The sequence below is a fragment of the Equus asinus genome, chromosome 21, assembly GCF_041296235.1.
Source record: "Equus asinus isolate D_3611 breed Donkey chromosome 21, EquAss-T2T_v2, whole genome shotgun sequence".
In the NCBI taxonomy this organism is placed as follows: domain Eukaryota; kingdom Metazoa; phylum Chordata; class Mammalia; order Perissodactyla; family Equidae; genus Equus; species Equus asinus.
This window is the reverse complement of record NC_091810.1, coordinates 71,929,878-71,952,211: the sequence shown is the minus strand read 5'-3', so window position 1 is coordinate 71,952,211 and position 22,334 is coordinate 71,929,878. Positions and strand designations below refer to the sequence as shown.

The 22,334-nt window shown below is 39.0% G+C and overlaps 1 protein-coding gene across 1 annotated transcript in view; it reads right to left on the bottom strand.

The window, feature by feature from the left end:
* Positions 1-15,010, bottom strand: part of ZNF385D (zinc finger protein 385D) — an 806,057-nt gene extending 791,047 nt beyond the window's left edge. The window contains exon 1 of the mRNA XM_070492980.1: positions 14,549-15,010. Within this exon, the coding sequence (XP_070349081.1) occupies positions 14,549-14,654 (106 nt within the window). The 5' untranslated portion in view covers positions 14,655-15,010. The remainder of the gene's footprint in view (positions 1-14,548) is intronic.
* Between the last annotated feature and the right edge of the window lie 7,324 nt (positions 15,011-22,334).

The window sequence follows — 22,334 nt, the reverse complement described above, 5'->3', positions numbered from 1 at the left end:
ATATCATTATGCCCAAATCTCTAAGCGAACTTTAAATGTTTTTAAGTTTCAAGAAATACAAACTCCAGTGGAGGCTTAAACTACAATAACAAGTATGTTAAGAAAAGCATGTGGTTGGTTGTTAACTGATGTTTTCAAAGACCCTCTACTACCTTTCAGTTTGATGCAAGACAGCTAAATTCAACCACTTATTGCCTAGCAATTACTTTCACATTTTAAAAAAATTTTCTTTCTAATATGGTGAGTTAATGGTGACTTTGGAACATCCAGTTTAAAAAGTCTGGTAGGAAGCTTGTAAGTGCCGATATAAATGTTTGAGAGAGCAAGGTTATATTTTCACAGTACTTTATATATGTTTCTATAAAGCACTGAATCAGTCAGGATACGCTAGGATATGCTGCAGTAACAAAATCCTAAAATCTTAGTGACTTAACAAAGACTTACTTCTTTCTCACACAACACATTTATCACAGGTCAGCAGGTCTTCTGTTTTGAGTTATCCTCACTCAGGGTCACAAGCTATTGAATAAGCTTCCACCATCTGAAACATTAATGGTCTCTGCACAGGTAAAGGAAACTGACAAATCACACACCAGTTTTTAAAGTCTTCTGTCAGAAAGTGATACATCATTTGCATTCACATTTTCTTGGTCACAGCAAATAACATGTGATAACTTTACTTCCGGGGGTGAGGAATCGCAATCCTTCCAGGTGACAGGAAAGAGGAAAATAAAACGTATTAGTGAACAGATCTAATCACTACAAGCATTTGATATGCTCTATTTTAATTGTTTATTTCCTCCTTTCCCAGTTAACTTTGAGTTCCTAGAAAGAAAATGTTGAGTCTTATCCAGGATTTGTACCTCATGCAGTACCGAGCTCTCAGTAAGTATTTGTTGAATGAAAAACAAGGACAGTCAGCAGTAGTAAATATTTCAGCATGTTCAAGAAGAAGTAATATTGAAAAGAGACCTTTGGATTTGACATAAAGTTCATGTGTAATCATTGCAAAGTGTCTCAAAAGTATGACAAATTGAGGTGAGGCAATGATGGAAAAGCATGGAGACTGCCCTTTCCAAAAGTTTGACAATGATTCCAAGGAGAGATTTAGGACAGCAGATAAAGGAAGTTATTCTATTCAGAAAGGAAACTATAGCAGGTCTGGAGAGGGAGCAGATGGAAGGAGAGAGTGAAGTTTTAAGAGACAGGATGAGTAACTGACGAAATGTTTAGGAGGCATGGGAGGAAGTGGGATCATAAAATAGGTAAGCGGGCTTTGGGACAGCAATCCTTTTGAGATAGAGACGTGAATCAGGATGGTTATAAATAAAGATGTGACTGGCAATGAAAGAAAGAAAATTTGAAGATGTGCCTGTGTAATGGTCTTTATTTCATCTGAGAAGCAGAAACCAGATAATATTCTCAATATAATAGTAGGCATTAGACAAGGGCTTGAAATGCTGGACAAAGTTTCGAATGGCCTTTATAGGAAGGCAGCCACCGGGGAGTAGAAGAATGACTTGGCAGCCCTGAGAATGGATGTCCAGTTGGAGCTGAAATTTTAAATGGCAAAAGCAAGCACTCATCGCCACAGTTATTATAACAATCTATATGATTTTGTGACTCAATATCATAATACTTACAAACCATCTGGCCCAGAACATCCAGGCCCAGAACCCAGGAAACGCAAGCAGATGATCCCTTTCTGACACCCAGCAAAAAAATGTGATGCTTTGAGTCCCTGTACAAAAAAAAATCTAAAACTGTTTGACCATTTTGACTTAATTATTGGGAAGAAAATAAACATGTAATTGTGGAATGACTTCTCTCAGTGGCCATTTTTTGTTTGTTTTGGTTTTTTGAGGAAGATTAGCCCTGAGCTAACTACTGCCAATCCCGCTTTTTTAATTGAGGAAGACTGGCCCTGAGCTAACATCCATGCCCAACTTCCTCTACTTTATATGTGGGACACCTACCACAGCATGGCTTTTTGCCAAATGGTGCCATTGTCCACACACGGGATCGGAACCGACGAACCCCGAGCAGCCAAGAAGCAGAATGTGCAAACTTAACCGCTGTGCCACTGGGCTGGACCTCTTGGTAGCCATTTTAAATCTACTATCATCAGGTAATGCTAGGAGGCTGGAATTGATTTAACTAGCTTAAAATATATACAGAAATATTATTATGCAAATTCCAAGACATTTTGCTGTCTTTTGTAGACTCTAATACCTCCTTAAAAATGAGCTGGTATTAGCTTTTTAAAGAAGGAAAATTAAATCGACAGCTTTTGCATTTTGCTCGAAAAGGAAGCTAAATCTTCCCTGAATATATACAGATGTTCTGCTACCTTGGGCCTATTGATGGAATGTAGTCTTATTCTCAGTAACAGTGAGATCTCAAAAAGAAATGTAATGATACTAACTTTAAGACCCTTTAAGGTTCCCTATGATTATTAATGTATGATGATAACAAGGCAATCATTATAAATCATTGTAAGTCAAGATTGGTATCTGCTGTTTAAATGTGCAAAAATAGTTAAACTCTGAGAAAACAGTGTTGGTACGGAAAAAAAGAGTCAAGTTAAGAAGTGGAGCTGAATTTAGAGGTGAAATGATGAACTCATTTTGAGATGACAACGGGCATGCCAGCACAAAGGATGGGAAATGATGCCCTATAGAGACAGTAAATCTCTCATTGGTAAGGAAACTAGTTGTGAATCATATATAAACAAATGAATACATAATATCATTTATTGTTCTTGGGCATATGTTTACATAGGTTATAGGAGAGAACTAGATATACGTATTAAAGGCAGCATAATGTTCAATAAACATTTTTAATGTACAGTTAAGTTCTCAAAATTGTTTATGGGATCAATTTTTCACTTGAATGGAAGGTGAAAGAAGAGCTGCAAACAACATGACACAACAGATGCTGGGATCATGCTCATTATTAAAGTCACAGCCACCTGACTAGCTTTGACAATATCCTCTTTGGGGACATTTCCAATGTTATCTTGGAAAGTATTCACAGTTGAACTCTTACAACTTGCTTCATTTTCCAAAAAATCTCAGGAAATAATAAAGCAAGAGTTAAATAAACCTTTGCAAGATTATTGAAAGAGCATGATTTCTTTCTTTAAAACATGTGCCTGGCAATCTTATTCTTTTAGACCAAACTAGTTTTATGATTTTCCACTAAAGGATGCCAAGCCAGCCCCAAACTAACGTCTTAATGACTTCCAAACTACTTTAGTTTGCAGACACACGTTACATGCCCATACACACACAGCCATATTCATGGGATCAGTACCACAACTCTAGTTCCAGAAACATTAAGTATTGCACAAAGCTTGGGAGTATCCTACAGGACATACTTCACTATGTTCTTTATACATATTATGACAGTCAACCAAATTTCAATAATTTATTACCATCATCATTTATTAGACTCTGTTTATTGACACCTCAGTAAGAGTATACTTCCAAGATTCATTGCTGTTTCTCTTGATGACAAAGCAGTGACATGAAATCTTAAAAATTCTTTCAAAATGGAACAAATATCAATGACCTTGTATGCCTGCTCACTGTAGGGGGCACGAGAGGCACGTTGTGTTGGCATACGTTGTCTCACTGTGTGTCCCTCTGTTCACCTTATGCTTTAACTGCTAGAAACAAAGAAACAAGGCTTCAACTTTAATGTCTTGACTCTCCTTTAGTGGAAATTCATGAAATAGAAATGAATAACTGTGTATTCCTATGAGGCTCTGATAATCAGGGTGATCACTCAGTTGGCACATTTCTGTTTTCTTCAGGTTATAAACGTTGAGAGCCTTCTAATATTATTTGATTACACTCCCCCTCTAGAGATCACTAGCTATTATTACCTTAAACCTTTTATTATTCTGAAACACACAATGCCGATTATTAAAATATTCCATTTGATTTATAAGAATGAAAAAAATATAGCAGCCTTTTGCTGTTCAAAAGAAAACTAGTTGAGATTGCATCACAAACACATTTGGGAAAGTAGTTAAGTTCCAGGTTTCAAATAATCAAAGGGATGAGGTAAAAAAAATTCATTGAATAACACAGAATTTCCAAACTCAGCTAATGGACAAGATGATTCATTGTTCTGATGTGGCAGGAGAAAACGGAAAGCCAGCAACTGGGAAAGTACAAAAATGCAGAGACTGGAAACTTTCAAACTTGGGCATGGAAAGCAAGCAATTTGCTCTAATCAGAATGTAATAGGCAGCATTAATTTATAGGAAGATGCCTTTTGGAGTACCAAATTAGCCTAATCAATTTAGAAACTTATTAATGGTCCTGACAATTTTCCTTAAGGACCACATCAAGGTATATAAAATAACTGTTAAAGTCAGTTTAGCATTTGCATGAAATTAATTTATCTTCACATCAAATCTGAGTATGGTTATAAAGACTATCTTGGAGTGCATTCCAGAACAATTTTCAAATTAAAGTTTCATTAGTGCTCCCTTAATACTGTCATTTATTGATTGTTCTCATCTCTATTCCATTCATACACTATCATCGTCCCTCTGTAAATCCACAAGAATATCATAATCAAATATGAAGCTATTTCCCTGCATATATGGAAAGAAAAGGAAACTATCCAGGGTAACAGAGAGAACATCAGCTTTGAGTCAGACGTGGCTGGTTCATGATTCAACTTTACTGCCTACAAGTTACTTGGCCTTGCAAAATCAGTAGACCTTTCTTACTTTTGTTGTCTTACCTTAAAAAGTAAAAAATGTAAATGTAGCTAATGGTAACACCTAGTCACACAATGTGTGGGAAGAAACAAATAAATTGCAGATGTCATTTTTGTATCCTGTGAAATACTATTTCAATATAAGATTTTAGTATGTGCATTAGTAGGAAATATGAAAACAGTTTTGCTCTAAATGGACACAGAAATGCGAATTTTATCATTTGTAATGGTAGCCTTTTTTATACTGAATATTACTTAATTTTTTCTCAAATTTTCTAATGCATGCTAAAAAATCTTAACTAGGGAAACTTTTACTCTTATTAAAGCAACCTTCTAAGAAAGAAATTCTTCTGACTTCCTCAGAATTCTGAGTAGTTTCTTTTCAACTTCTGAAAATTAAATTAAGAAGACACATTCTAATTTATGATCTAAAAAGAGAAAACATGTTCTATTTTCCCAGTATCATCTCTTCAGATTAACTTGTACTACTTTTTTATTTATGAAGACTCAAAGAAGTATACATTGTCATCAGGCATAATTTATTATTAATAAATAAGAATTATACCACTAATTACCAAGGAATTCTTACAAATACAAAGCGCTCATGAAAGTTCATAGAAACTAAAAAATGGTATTTTGAAAGCAATTTCCTAAGGTTAAACTCTTCTTTATGAGGTACCAGATATCTTTACTTGACCTACTACAAGCCATCAATTAACCAGTAATTGAGCTGTGTCTACTTTATCCAGGAGACAGCAAACGACAAGGTATATCAAAATCTGATAGATTATTATGCTGTTTTTAAGGCAATTTTCAGAATATCTTCAGATTCTGATCGTTATGTAGTTCAATATTCTACCAATTCTGTGTTTATCACATAGTAGAATTTAATTATTTATTCATTAGACAAATGTTTTGGTACACCTACTTTGTTTAAGGCACTCATAAGCATTGCAGGAGGTAGAAAGGTTAATAAAACATAGTCCCTGCCATAACGAGTTTATTTTCTATGGGATTATATCTATTATCATCTAGATTATTGATGCTCAGGGAGACCTATGAAGAATTGAATTATCAAGGAAAATCCAACTTAGTTCACTGTACCCTGCTTATTCTTAAGGTAAATATGGATCTTGCTTCTACTTCAGAGATATCCCTATCATTTCTGGAAGGTATCCACTTTCCCAGGTTCCCCAAGAGTCAAGTTGACTCCAGCTTTCAACTCATCACAAAGAATGTCAGCCCTCAGAATTTGTCAAAGTAAGTGGACTGAAGCTCACTGCCACACAACCATGGCCAAAAGCGTCACTAGAGGGAGAAAAGTTTATAAAGCATTGTCTACAGGGTACATAGCCTTCCCATCCTTCTAGAAACTTTGAAATGCTTGAAGTTAAGCCAGACCAGAAAACATCCCAGTAACTGCTCTGCTCTGTACTTTGTAAGAGAGATTCCTATGAAAGTCTCTGCTACATTAACAAGGATGTTGCTCATTGAACCGACCGTTCAGTTTCCTCTTCTCGAAGACTCATGGGAAAAATTCTCTCCAGTCTCAGTGCCAGGAATGTTTTTTTTTTCTTCTGAACAATGGAGTTCTGATGACATCTGCTTCTACAGATCTGATAGTTGTTTAAAAACTCAGGGCCAAATTTATGGACCAAGTCCTCTGGATGGATACTCCCTAAGAACACAGGTTAGAGTATTTCTTTATACGTCTTTCCTACTCTTAAGGAAATTTCTCTTTGTAATGTGTTTCTCAATGATTAACTGTTTTGCAGCTTTTTTGAAGTATAATTCAAATACAGAGAAGTGCATAAATCACATGCACAATTTAATGTATTTTTACAAGTGAATAGACCCATATAATCAACACCCAGACCCGGAAACAGAATATTTTCAGCACCGTGCCCCATCCCTAACCCATAACCATGATGTGTTCATGAGTTAGCTTTGCTTAATTTTGAACTTTACGTAAATGGACTCATGTTTTTTGGGCTTTCAGACTTTTGTTGGGCAACATTACATTTGTGAGATTATTCATATTTTAGTCTGTAATTGTAGTATATTCATTCTCATTCTAGTCCCTTATTTTTTAAATTTAATTTAGTGATATTTCACATTGTTTTTAAAACATCTTAAACCCATTACTAAAAAAGGTAAAGAATAGGCACTGATTTCTTAGATATAACACAAAAGGCACAGGCAACGTAAGAAATAAACAGACAAATTGGACTTTTTGAAAATTTTAAAAATTTGTGCATCAAAAGACACTATTAACAGAATAAAAAGGCAACCCCCGAATGGAAGAAAATATTCCCAAATCACACACCTAATAAGGGATTAAGACCAAGAGTATATAGAGAATTCCTAAAACTCAACAAACAAAAAAGCCAAACAACCCAATTCAAAAATGCACAAAGGACTTGAACAGATATTTCTCCACAGAAGATATACAAATGATCAACAAGCACATGAAAAGATGTTCAACACATTAATCATTACGGAAATACAAATCAAAACTATGGTGCGATACCACCTCACACTCATTAGGATGCTTACTATAAAACAACAAAACAGAAAATGAGTGTTGGTGTGGACTGGAGAAGTTGGAACCCTTGTGTACTGTTGATGGAAATGTAAAACAGTATAGCCACTGAGGAAAACATTATGGTGGTTCCTCCAAAAATTAAAAATAGAATGACCATATGATCCAGCAATTCCACTTCTGGGTATACTCCAAAAGGACTGAAAGCAGTCTCAAGGAGATGTTTTTACACCCATGTTCACAGCAGCATTACATTAGGAAACATTTGAAAGCAACCCAAGTAAGTGTCCATCAATGGATGAATAGATAAGCAAAATGTAGGATATACATACAATGGAATATTTCTTTCCTTAAAAGGAAGGAAATTCTGGCATATGCTACAACATGGATGAACCTTGAGGATATACTATGCTTAAGTGAAATAAGCCATTCACACAAAGACAAATATTGAATGACTTCACTTATGTGAGATTCTTAGAGTAGTTAAAGTCAGAGAGAGAAAGTAGAATGGTAGCTGTCAGGGGTCGGGGGGAAAGGGGTGGAGAGTTATTGTTTAATGTATACAGAACTTTAGTTTTGCAAGAAGAAAGAGTTTTGGAGATGGATGACGGCGATGGTTCCACAACTGTATGAATGTACCTAAAACCACTGAACTGCACACTTAAAAAGGGTTAAGATGGTAAATTTCTGTTATGTGTATTTTACCACCATTAAAAGTTCAAAACAAGTAAAGAATAAATAATTAAATAAAATGTCTAATCACAAAGGCCAGAAAATAGACTAATGCCTTTTAGAAAAATCTGTAAAAAAATAAACAAGAATTCCAAAGAAAGGTTCTTAACTTTTCAGTTAAACCAAGTCGAGTGAACCAGAACATCTTATTAGTTGATATTTCTAATTAACTACATTAAGTGGTTGATGAAATTCTGTTTATCTTTCTAAGAATTTGTTTTTATTTATTTTGTTAAATTTGCTCCTGATTCTTCATTTTATTCCAAGGTGTGTATAGTGTAACCAGAAGGAAGAGAGTTCAAAAGTTGTCTCTTCCTAGCTGTATATTCCTTGTCTCAGTTCTTTTTCTCTAAAGTGAGTTAAATAGGAATCCTTTGCTCCTAAAATTTTGAGTTTAAACATAAGGAGTCAACTATATTCAATAAAAGTGCTTGTTACAAGTTAGTAGTTGTCTAGACTCATGCTATTATTTATACACTAGACACTCCAAGAGCCCAGGTTCCTGTCAATGATGATATTCCCAGCACTAGCGCTCTATAAGCACATAGTAATCACTCATCAAATATTTATTGACTGCTTTTGTTAAAGTGAAGTGAAAGAAAATAATTAATTGCCCTGAAGCCTTTGATCCAAAATCTCGTCAAAATTTGAACATAACTCAAGACAATGTACTTTAAAAATACATGAAATTTCTGGTCCTTTCTGCATTTCCCGCAATTTAGTTATGCTGGTTCTGCTATCTTTTCATACATTTAACACAGTAGAAAAATACGAGGATGATGATTGGAGTAGGCAAAATAATGTGTACACACACCCACAATTCATCAGATCCTAATCTCTGGAACCTGTAAATCCCTGAAAAGAGTCTTTGTAGGTGTGATTAAATAAAGGATCTAAAATGGGAGATTATCGTGGATTATCAGGAGAGACCCTAAACACAATCACAAATATCCTTAGAAAAGAAAAGCAGAGAGACAGTAGACTCATGGAGGAGAAGGCAAAGGGAAGACAAAGGCAGAGATGGGAGTGATGCCACCACAAACCAAGGAACACCAACAGCCTCCTGAAGCTGAAAGAGGCAAGGCTCAGATTCTCCCCTCCAGCCTCCTGAGGGAGCACAGCGCTGCTGACAGCTTGATCTCGGCCCTCTGGGGCTGATTCCAGACTTCTGACCTTCAGAACTTAGAGAACGCATTCCTGCTGTTTCAAGCCCCCAAGTTTGGGGTAATTTGTTTCCGTAGCCACAGAAAACTAATACACTTAAAAATAGCTAACATCTATGGTGTACTCTCTTTGTACTTATGCTATCTGAAGCACTTCACATGTATCATCTGATTGAGTCTTCAATAAACTTATAAGTTATTTATTATCACCATTTTATAGACGAGGACACTGAGGCAAAGAGATGTACCATAAGTTGACTAAATACTCACAGCTTGTACTCTAAGGACGCAAACCCAGGCATTCTAGATCTTAAATGCTACACCATGTTAAATGACTATTTTGTCTCTATGACTGTAACGTCAAATTTTACTACGAATGTAAAATTTATAACCACCTGAGAACTCAATCCAGTACCTACAACTTCTATTCCTTAAATTCTAGGTGACCCGGATAGATTTGATACACTGAGACTAACTCCTGGAAGTTGTCCTCTACAAAATGCAGTGTTAAAATCTAGATTTTTCAGGATGCCTTCCGGAGCTTCATGTGTATTCCTCTGTTCAAGTAATAGTAAAGACACTATAGAAACATTTCATTGATTTTTATTTCACTTCAGTTGAGGGTAAATGAAAGAAATCTCTAATAATTTTTAATAACACATTATAAAAACAGCAGTGAATAACTCTTTAGACTTAAAAACAGAACACATGACAAGATCATGAAAAAACTTCACAAAGAACGTCTGACACCAAGTTATGAGAAACCCTTAGGAAAATCCTCAAATGGACCTCCCTCACTGCACCGTAATAGCATTTTTTCTTCTCATGGAGACAGACAGGTCTAATGGGTAATCAAGACAAGCCCAGATCAGCAGATGGGCTACATAACTGCATGGAAGAAGAGGAAGAACTCCCCTCTACTGCAAATCTCTCATTTAAAAGACCTTTTTAGGAATGCTGCATACTTGCTCGTTTAGGAAGATGTAATTCCATAAACATCAGGAAGAAGAGCCCCTTTGTGTTCCAAATAAAGCAAAAAATTAAGCATTTGATAGGATGACACTATAGGCAAAGTAATAAAGTCATTAAATGGTCTAGTGGTCCCTATCTCATTCTAGAACTGTGTTCTAACATTCTTTACTTACTCATCTGTAGGTTAGGAGTAAGATACTCTTCGGAACCCATCCTCAATCTTGGAAAAATATTAAAAGTGGTACAGAATTATTTGGATATGATTAAAACCACATCTAAAATGAGCTAAAGACGTTATGAAGGAATTTGATTGATCTCTGTCTCTCGACATTGTGAAACTTCTCTCTCATCGCAATTCTTTTTTTTTAAAGGTTAAGACTGTGTCATTTCAGAAAGAGGAGTTATTGCTAATTTTAGCAAGCACTAGAAGATATAAATTAACACACTTTTAATGTACTTGAATTTTAAATATAATCTCCAATGTGTTATCCACTTGTTCAAAAGATTAACTACACTAACGAATTTTAGGCATGGACCCTACTTGAGCGGCTCTAGCTTTCCTAAGAGGCTATTTAAGTGCTTGCTTGACTTTCAACCCACAGGCTTTATTTTATTCAAACTCTCACTCTAGAGCCCTTGTCAAAAAACTGAGAAGTGTCATCCACCTTGAGTTCTAAACTCTTGAAACATTCAAAATTACACATCCTTCCCCAATATTAGTTTCTTCAATCTGTGATATCAATGTGACTCAATGGTCTATAGAGTTAAAATCACTTTTCAGAGATCTGGTCGTTCCAATCATGAAATAAAATGAGACAAACTATTAGTTCTATTGTGCAAATATGGAGCTTAAAAATTTGTAAAATACAGTAGAACATATGTTCATGTGATTATAAGGCTAAGCCATTTACAAGACTCTCATTGTCACAAAATATTTTGCAACTCAATTCAAATTTATAATTAGTTTCAATACTTTACTACTAAGGTTAAATGTAGTAACCACTATAACAACTTCATTATCCACTTCCAAAAGATAAACAAAACCTCTAGGCAAGTTATTCCTACGCTATTTTTATACTTCTGCTAAAACGCTTACATACTCAAAAACGTATTGTTTCTGGTAGGCAAAACACATTGTTTTTAGGACTTCAACTACATCAAAAGAAAAGACAGAAATTTATATTTCATGCAATGTTAACTTACTACTTGAAAACACAATTTAACTCTAAAAAGAGAATTCAAGACTAGCCCTGTTGCCTAGTGGTTAAGTTCGGTGTGCTCCACTTAAGAGATGGCCCAGGTTCAGTTCCCAGGTGCAGACCTACACCACTCCTTGGGGGCCATGCTGTGGTGGCGACCCACATACAAAATAGAGGAAGATTGGCACAGACGTTAGCTTGGGGCAAATCTTCCAGGGCAAAAAAGTAAAATAAAAATAAAATAAATAAGAAAATAAAAAGAATTCACAGCAACAACATTAGTTTAATTGGGCAGGGAAATGTGATTTTATTTGAAAACAATAATATACCATGCAAGTATAATGAAACATGGTAAAATATTTTTAACTTCTCAAAAATTCTCTATTTCCCAAAGCTGCTCTCACATCTGGGATATTAATATCATTAGTGTCCCAATGGATTTATATGCTTTTTATTTGATAATTCCATTCAGGTGCAGACCTGTGACATAAAATAGATCACTATTCCCAAAACAAGCATAATTACAGCTTGTAAAGAAATATGACAAATACATCCTATCTGCCATTCTTGCTCTTAGTTTTAAAACCTCAAAATCTTTAGACAGGTACCAACATAACTTATCTGAAGAATTCATGAGTAATAAATTCATAAAGTTGGAGATTACAAGAAAATAAAGGAAGATGTGTACTCAGCTACCTACACACACTCCGCAATGAGAAATGCAACATCTTAATTAAATTTCAGATAAAATAAGCTCTAAATTAGATGTGAATCTTTTAGCTGGAATTGTTATTGTAGATGAAACCCCATGTTTCATTGAATTGCAAACATTTTTCATTATTAAACTTTTGATGCACCTAGTAAATGGCAAATCACAGCAGGAGGTATAATTATTTTGAAAATACCATTCAAAATAAAAAGGAAATTTTAAAACAAGCTGCTAGTATTATCTCTCAATAGAACTTCCACATTCTGTTAGGATCGGAGAATTACAAGCTGGCTGAAATATGAGAGTGTCCAGGTAGACCTCGGGATAACTCGACAGAGCCATACAAATGTGATGTTATCACCTGGCACGTTTGATGTTACAAATCACACATTGTTAAGAGAAAGGCTACAATATAATACTATCGATTTACAATAAAGGAGCTCAAGGAAGGAACAACGTCAAGAGGAACACCAAGACCTCAGCATTTAGCCGTCTATAGGGCTGGCAGGCCGAATTACATAAATGCCACACAATTTTCACTTGATTTCAAGTCTCAGGGTCCACTTTTCTGTCGCATTCAACATCTGAAATAGTTGTAGATGAATCAGTCTATGATATTGTCATCACCATACTAATTTTTCATGAGATTTAGAACTTAGAGAGGTCAGCCTTCCACTTTTCAAGTGAGGCTCAAAGAGGTTGTACAGTGGTTAATGGAACTGATTTCAGAGTCCAGCAATCTTGGGTTCCAAAACACCAACTCTGGAACTTTCTCAAATTTAACATCTCTAAGGCTCCCTTTCCTTATCCACAAAATGGAGATGGTAACAATGCTGCTTTCTTGGGGCTGCTATGCATTGATAGGGGCTGCAAAGCCCTTAACACACTGCTCGGTGCACAGTGAGTGGGAAACAAATGTTAGACGATGCTGTTTTGTTGTTGTTAATGTTACCATGATTAAATGATCCAAAACGTCCTTCAGCCACTTTGTCATAGAGCAAAAATAGTCCCAAAGTCCTACATTTTGGCTTAGATCTCTTTCTTCTAACACAGAGAGCTTCCAGAACCTCATTTACTTAAATCTAAGATAATACATTAACTCAAGATGTTTGCCCATTCCCCCAGTCTATATTTTAGCTCCATGAAGAGAGGGCTCAAGTTAATTTCTCAGGAACATCTGGAAGGAAATGTGAAGAAATTGCAGCAAACTCCAGACACGCTGTGCTGCATCAATCTACATAATTTGAAATGACCCATATTTGCCTTTCAGGCTTGGAGACCAGAGTATAGTCACTGAATTACCCAGTACAGCACAAGGGTGGCATGAAAACCCGGAGGGAGACACACCTTTCCACTTGATTTCAGGGAACATGGTGAACCAGAACTGAGTGGATTCAGGAAAGGCACATTTAACAGACCAACTAGCAAATAGCCTCAAGAGAAGAGAGAGAAATTTCCCCCTCACATCCCTAGAAAGCACCACAGGAATGTCATAGAAAAGTGCCAGCTGGAGGGTCCTCTGGTTACAACTACAGAATGAAGGGTAATTTCGAAGTCAGCTCAAGGTTCCAGAATTTGGAGATGTTCAAACACTCGGGAACAGCACATCACTCTTACTTTAGCCACAGCTCAGGCTAAACCAGACTTAAACACAGCCTCCAGAAATACATTATATGAAGTCTGAATTGTCAGCGGAATTGAGCATTTCACAAGGGGTGACAACACAGTGGGGTGGCAGGTTTCCTCTGACCCCAGTTCGCACCCACAATAAAACTTCTCCCAAAATGCAAGAAGTCACAAGGTGACTTCGGCTCTCTCTCGCAACTCGGTACTCCGGCCCAGGACGGTGATCAGATTCAGGGTGACTAGTTTAACCTTAGCCTTCCAACCCCACCCTACATGATTCCCCTGTAAGGTTTCTTATAACTCAGTAATTTCTCACGCTGCCTTCAAAAAATCATGAGCATCCCGAGGAGAGATTTAAAAAAATAAAATAAAAAAAAGAGGAAGAAGAAGAAAAGAAAAGACAACCACAAAGCTGGCACCACTGTGCTTTCTTATCCCAACAACTTCGCCAGGTTTCCCGAGGAGGGAGCGCGCCCCGCACACACCCAATAGGAGACAGGTAGCAGGGCGTCCATCCTTGGTGGCCCAGCCCTCGAATGCGACCACAGCCAGGCTGACCCTGTCCTCTCCACCGCTGCCTCCTCCGCCCCTTGGTCCTCGGCAGCGCGTGGTGTCCAGAGACCCTCAAGCTCTGCGCTCTCCACTCCGGCCCCCACAACCTAACAGCTCTGCTGGGCGCCCAGCAGAAGAGGCAGGGGTGCGGACTCATGGTGTGGAGTCCTCGGGAGAGGGAAGTCCCGGGTCCGGACCTTGTAAATGCCCATTCGGTGCGTCTCGCACCCGGCAGGGGCGCAACCCCAGCGCCGCGCCTGGCACCCCAGCCAACTCCACCACCCCAGCAGAGACATCTCTTCTGCGCTCAACTTACCATGGCTGGGCTGAGCTTTCGGCGCCCCCTGTAGCTTTTCTCTCCTTCCTCCCACCGAGCCCTTCATCCTCCTGCTGGCGGCCGCCCGGCGCCCTGGCCCTGGCATCTGGGAGGTGCAGCCGCCGGGCTGGCTATCCCCGGCCCGGGGGCGCACGGCTGCCCGCCCGCAGCTGCCGCGGGGGTCGCCACCAGGCGTGAGCGGCGGCCGTGGAGAATGGTCCCCGAAGCGCTGCGCGCGCTGTCCCTCAGGCGCGGGCTGGAGGTGGCAGTCTGCGCGCCTCTGCCTCCGCCGCGCCCGCGGAGCTCCGCACGCGTCCCGAGCCCGCGCCAGCCTCAGGTGCACCCGGTTGGGGAGAGGTGCCAGTCGGCGCGGAGGGAGGGAGGGGCCGGCCCGGGGGTGCCGGGAAAGAGGGAGAGGGACGAGAAGGAAGAAAGAAACCGGGAGGCGAGCAACTGGCTTTAATGGAGTGAGTGGATCGTGGGTGTTAAGGGGAAACGCGAGGAGGAGAAATGCATCCAGAAACTAGAGATGTTGGAAATGAGCTGGAGTGAGCTGCTTCTGAAGGCTCCGGAAAGGGCTTTCCTTTTGTGCTTAGGTCCTTTATCCTCCTGGTTTGGGTACAGTTACCTGACACACCACCACTCACACACACACACACACACCCCACCTGTTTTCATTTTTTTTAACAGTTAACCTCTAACCTCAGAGTGCAGATAACAAAGTGATCGTCAAGTGAAGCTACTGAAAATATACACGGAAGTTCCACCGCCACAAAACTGCGAGCGCTCACCCAACTTGAGAGACCTATGTTCTACTGAGATTTTTCTTCCCTTGACTGATCTCCCTCTGTCTCTCTCTCTCTCTCTCTCTCACACACACATACACACACACACACACACACACACGTTACAATACCCTGGGGATGAAAACATACCCTCTGTTGTCCCGTCCTATAATGTAGAGGGGTGTTTAACTTTCAGGTTCTGACCCAATAGGTCTGGAGTGGGGCCTGAGATTCTGCATTTCTAATGGTGTGGCAGAGGTTGCTGATCCAAGAGCCGCGTTTTGAATTGCAAAACACCAACAAAATAAACCTGTTTTCTAACATCAGCTCAGCCACTATTTGTAAGATGATCTGAAATTAAGTTGCGAAGGCACTGTTTTTCATGGGCATTCAGGATGCTATGGAGGCCGAACAAATCATAAAGCGGAACACAGTGCAAAAGGATAAACTGCCCTACAGATATGAGAGTATTGTTATTGTCGTTGTAATTACTATTGATAAAATTAATAGAAATTCCAATGCTGATGAAAGCATAGAGAGATATTGATAATTCGCTGCTCATGTGTTCTCAAGAGAAGCTCCAAAAAGAAATTAACAGTGACCACCCCACAAACACGTCATCATTCAGAAAGAAAATGCTCAGTAACGTCCTCTAAGGGGCAGTCTATTCCTCCTCTGAGCCAGTTGTTGACTTCTGCAGATGCCCAGCATTGTTCTGTAGTTAAATCGCTTGTCAAGCTAATAGATAAAGCAAATCAAGAAGAGCAAATGCCAAGAACAAAGAAATAAAAAGAGAAATATAGCCAACGTGCCAAAAGATATGTTGTGTTTTGACTTAGCATGACTATCTTAGCTTCGTTTGATCCTCTCTCTATTGCTTTCACCTGATTTAAACACTCACCCCCACCATGTCAATTCAGCCAGTGGTAATAAGCCTTTACTATGGGAAAGGGCTTTCCTGGAGGAGAAGAGAATCTGACACAGTTCCTGCTTTGAAACAGCACTTTGACAGTATTTATACCAATATAACAGCGTATTAGACAGCCTACGGTGCCAGAAGAGAACATCAAACGTATTACCACAAGGAGCTCAAAAAAACAGTGAGGTCTGGAGAGAATTCATGGAAGGGAGACCGTTTGAGATAAACCTTAAAATGTGGTATGATTCCATCAGACAGCGGTAAAAAGGAGGGACATTTAAGGTGAAAGAGTAAAGGCAGAAAAGTATGGGGAATAGTGGACCCTTTTACCCAGGACATACAGTACATCGAAGAAGATAGAAGAACTGGCTTGAAAGATAGGCAGGTGCTATGATCGCTGGCCTGAGCAGTTTGTACTTCACTTCAGAAGGGTTGAGCAGGGAACCACCAGGAGCAGAAATATAGCAAGACGATTGGCCTGATGTAACAGGTTAATAGGGTGACCTAGAACCGGAAAACAGTGAAACTGTAGAAAGCACTTAGGAGGCAGTGGAAACCACAGGTAAAGGTCGTGAAGGTAGGAACAATGATAACACCTGCAGGGAATGAAGTGTAAAGATGGTTAAAAGGAGACATTGCTGAGACATAATTAATGGTATTTAGCAGTCGTGTGGAGGAGAGGGATTTGTTCAAGATATCTCTAATATTTTGTGCCTGGCAGACTAGAAAAAAGATGATACCATTAAGAATTGAGAAGTCAGGAAGGGAACAGACGGTTGGTTTTATGTTGACATTAATTTGGGAAAGGTGATCAGATAATGAGTTCTCTTTGGACATTTTTAGTTAGGGGTTTGAGGGAGATGTTCAGGTGGGGTTGTTTACACAGCAATCCAAGCCTTGCTCTGAGGGAATGGGTTCTGGGTTAGAGCTGATGTTTGTTCTTGTGTTTGCGAGCCCTGGGCATGTATATGGAGGTAAATTGTTGGGAGAATGTGAGCTTAGTAAGGTAGAATACATAAAAAAACAGAAAGTGCTTAGGACAAAAGCAGGGAGCTGTGTGACCTCCCTGTTCCTCAGTATCATCATCTATAAAACATGGATACTAGCACCCTCTGCAGAAAGCAGCTGTGAGGATTAAGTGAGATAATGTACTGTTTTCTCATTCCTAGTTTTTGCACTAACCTGTAGGGTCTGAGAGGACGGGACCACATGTATCATATTCACTGTTGTAGCCCCAATGCCTAACTTAGTGTTTGGCGTATAGCAGGTTTCAAAAATGTTTATTAGCTGAAGAAATTAATAATAAGACAGAAAGAAGAAGAGAAAGCAAAGCACAACCAAAAAGATGGGAAGAGATGGTTAAGTGGATTCTGCTATGTCAATGTCATGGAAACCAAGTCAGGGAAAAGTTCTCTTACAGGGATGCACATCGGTAACAGACAGTACAGAGATTAAAGGGGAAATATTAATACACATTAAGGAAGCTTTTGGGTTCTTTTGGAGGAGGATCTGGTTTAGAAAAGTTCCTTGATGACATTCGAGAGAACTGTTGTACTAGAAAGGTATCACTATTAGGAGTGGCAAAGGAATCTAAGGAAGAATGTTAGACTGTTCTTTAAAGAAATTTGACACTGAACTGAAGATGAGAAAGAGAGACTAGGGGAAGGGATGGTAGCAGAATTGAGGAAAGTTGTTCCTCTTTAGTAAAGGGAAAGTCCAAACATACTTTGTGGATGGGGTTAAGGGGCCAAAAGTGTGGGAGAGAAGTTCCAAATGAGACAAGGGGAAAATTTATTGAGCAATATCTGAGAAAAGTAACAGAACTAGTGAACCAAGAGTCTAAGCAATCAATCTTAGCAGAGAAAAGGGTCACCTGTTCCTTGGAAGCAAGAACAAAGGCGTAGAAAAAAGAAAATGTATTGGGATTCTAAAGTAGAATGGCTGGAAGTGAGAAAGGCTCATGTTATTTTGCCCCTGTATCTCCAGGGAAATAGACAGACCTTCTACTGATGCCTTGTGATCAACAGGAAATAGCATTGTGAACTAGGAAAATGTGAAGAATAGTTGCAGTCTTAACAGAGATGTCATAGTGAATCCACACAAGATGGGAAGAAAGATCACCAAGTGATCCCACCAGCTGGGAACCCACCTCAGGGGTAAAAAATAGACATGTATTATAATGATGACAATCACTACTTTTATTTGTTTCTCTCCCAGTAATATTCAAGGACATAAGGACAGAAACAAATCGTGCAGCAAATGATTAAACTTGATTACCCAAGTTTAGTAATCAACGAAGTACAAATTATGGGAGAACAAACAAGTCAGGGATTTCATGGAGTAGAACTTGAAAGGATTAACTCTTAAATCTTTCAGACCTGGGGTTGGTTTGCCACGTTGCCATTTGCAATCTGTGAGACCTTGCACAATTTACTGAACATCTGAGCCTTAATTTCCTCATCTATAAAGCTGGGATAAGACTATTTACCCTTAAGTCTTAGGCTTTTATGATAAAATAAGATAATATTGGTAAAGCAGTGGTTTTCAAACTAGAACATTCATCAGAATCACCTGGGGCACTTGTGAAAACACAGATTGGTGGGCCCCACCCCCCTAGAGTTACTGATTTACAATATCTTGGATGGGTCTCAGAAATGGAGTTTCTCATAAGTTTCCCAGCAAAGTTGATGCTGCTGGTCTGGAGAACCACACTTTGTAAACCCCTGTTGTAAATCATTTAACATAATTCCATTACATAGTAAGTACTAAATATATGGTAATGTTACAGGCTCTTAACATCAGCCCTGATATCAGTTCCCCCACACTGAACCCAGCGTATATGGGGTTAAAACTAAAACCCACCTCCCGCTTTCCTGCTTATCTAACTCCACTCATATGTAAATACCTGTTTCTTTAAACTTGGACTCCTTGAGCTTTACAACTAAATGGGAGTTACAAATTGTTAAAAGCCCAGGTGGCCTGGAGTTGGAGGCACACTAAAGTTTAGCTAATCATATGTCCTTGAAGTTTGCCAGGAAAGCCACTGTCTCAGGAATATCAAGGAGTGGAGGCTTCCCAAATAAAAATCCCTACCCATTCCTCATCAGGGAGCTAGCAATTTTTGAGGCATGAGCCCTTGCTTTGCTCCCTGTGCCTGGCATGGTAAAAACCTTTCCTCTTCCACTCAAGACTCTATTCTCGTTATTTGGATTGGCATCGGGTTCAGAGACCGAACTTTCGGTTACAGCAACTGGTGTTTAGTGTTGGTGGTCAACTCATGGTGTGACAGCTGAAGATAGGGTTCAAACTGCAACGTTTAGAAAGGAAACATGAAGGTGAGTTATGGACACGGACTATTAGGAGAGATTGAAATTTGAAGGTCATAAAACTGAAGATCAGATTTATGGTGAGAGAAATTATGGGAAGGATTAGAGATCAGGAGATTTTGGCCAGGGAGAGAATTCAAGAGTTCAGAATCTTGGAGATCGATTCTTGTTTAGCCTAACATTTTCTAAAAGAGTGGTTTATAATAAAATGCCCAGGCCATAACAATAAAATCAGATCATAAAAGGAGAAAATTGGATTGGGGGAGGACAGCAGACCTGTCAAAAGAGTGGGTCAACTCCGTTGCCGTGACTGAACACAGAGCCAGGCTCTCTGCCTTGGAAGCCACTGAGAAGCAGGAGTCAGGTGACGTTACATAACTGTCGTTGTATGTGGTGAAGATTTGTATATCCCAGTCTCTCATGCTGGAAAAATTTTCCCTACTCTCAAACTTGGAGGAAAATCTCTCACCGCTGGAGCACTGAGTAACTTGGAATCCATGTGGCTTTTTTAAAGTAGGGACCTTCAATACAAATCAAGCCATAGTATTACAACATAATGAAAAGAAACACATCTGGGAGGAGTAGCGATGAAGTGCTGTAGATCCTTAGCCTTCTAGTGATTCCGCTTTACCCACTTAGAGGCCTCCATGTTCTGAGCATCTGTATTTTGTCAAATGCTGTGGTAGTTGCTTTATGTGGACTGTCTTTCATCCTAGCAAGATCGCTCTTAAGAGATGACAAAACAGGCTTGGAGAGATTAAGTAGTAATTTCTCCCAGATGATACCTGATAAGCTCCAATCTCTCTGACTATAAAGCATACACAATTTCCACTCTAAAGCACTGTCTCAAAAAAAGTAAAATAAAGTTAATAAATGTGGTCAGTCCATACTCCTTTTGTCTTAGGTTGAGTTCTTCAAGAAGCATTCTCTGGAAACACGGAAATTTGTGTGCGAGAAGTTTATTGGTAGAACCCTTGAGATCCAGACCTGTGAGAGAGTATAGGAAGCAAGATTGGGTAAACGGAGAAGTTGAACTTTAATGCAGTCTCAGCAAAGGCCTCAGCCGATCCCGTGGGTGCTCTGGGCTGAATTGGCCCTTCAGAGTTATTCTGAACTGAGGACAGCGAACTAGGTCTTTCTATCCTCCCCTCAACCAGTCATTCCTAATAAGCAGAGTTTAGTTCACAGAGAAGCCTGTAGAACTAACCTGCTCAAGTATTTAAATACTTTTATCATCACTGCCTTATAGCAACCCAAAGACAACGATCTTGAATGCAGCGATTATTTTAATAAACATAATTATTTGCAAGGTACTGTGATGGGTATTTTAGGGAACACAAATGTGTTTAAATCACATGTTTGATGTCATGTAACTTAAATTTAGAAATAAAATGAACCATACAGAAGTAAATTGCCTGTAAAATGGCTGTAATAGTAGTATCTGTCTTGCAAGGTAGATCAGAGGATTAAAAGGCTGCGATAAAATAAATGCTGTAAAAGTAGTTAGGTTTTTTTTTTTCCCAACTATAATAGGCAGAAATGAAAGGTTTTTCAAAATAAAAATAACAACGTACAAAGAAATATGTAGTAAGTTCAGGATTAAAAAGTTATCACTGTATCTGAGAAAATTTAATGGAGAAGACATTTAGTTGAGTCTTCAAGAATGGGTTGGACTTTGAAGGGCAAAAACACTGGTGAGAATAAGAAATCATTCCAGGAAGAACAAGTAGGAGGAACAAATGTTAGGGCATGAAGGCTTAGAATTTTTTTGAGGGCCAAGAAATGGACTAGTTTGTTAAGAACATAGGTGAAAGGTTGGGGGCACTGCTAATGATTTTCACTTTCTGGTTACTTATTATGACTTTATTTAGAAGAAAATGAAGAGTGGAAATTTTGAGCATATTAAAAGTAGGAACAAAGTGGTGTTTTGTGAAAATTAACCTGTGCACAATTGAATTCGAAATAAATTGGAAGCAAAAAATTTTTGTTTCTTGTTCCTTCCTAACACTAACCTGTTTCTGGAAGATGTTCTTCTCTCTAAGGCCGCGGTTCTCAAAGTGTTGTCAGCAGACCAGCAGCCTCACCTGGGGACCTATTAGAAATGCAGATTATTGGGGCTGGCCCGGCGGCGCAGCGGTTAAGTTCGCACGTTCGCTTCTCAGCTGCCCGAGGTTCGCTGGTTTGGATCCCGGGTGTGGACATGGCATCGCTTGGAACACCATGCTGTGGTAGGCATCCCACATAGAAAGTAGAGGAAGATGGGCACGGATGTTAGCTCAGGGCCAGGCTTCCTCAGCAAAAAAGAGGAGGACTGGCAGTAGATAGCTTCAGGGCTAATCTTTCTCAAAAAAAAAAAAAGAAGAAAAAAGAAATGCAGATTCTTAGGCTCCACCCCTTTGACCCACTGAAGCAGAAACTCTGGGTTTGAGTCTCAGCAGTCTTTGTTTGAACAAGCTCTTCAGCTGATTCTGATACATGCTCAAGTTTCAGAATCACTGCTGTAGTGTTTCTATAATACATTCTTCTCCTGGAGCAAATATGCTTCTGGAATATCCTGAAGCAGTCCACTTCTCTAACTCTCTAGAGAGTGTGATTGCTGTCTACTAACATCTTTCCAGACTGTCTCTGACCAAATGAGTCAGCATGGAACTATGCTGTGTTGATATATGCATCAGATTGTTTTTAAACAGTTTTTCAGAATAAATCTTTAATACAAAGTTCCTTCCATTTGTTCTGAATGTTGGAATACCTCAGCA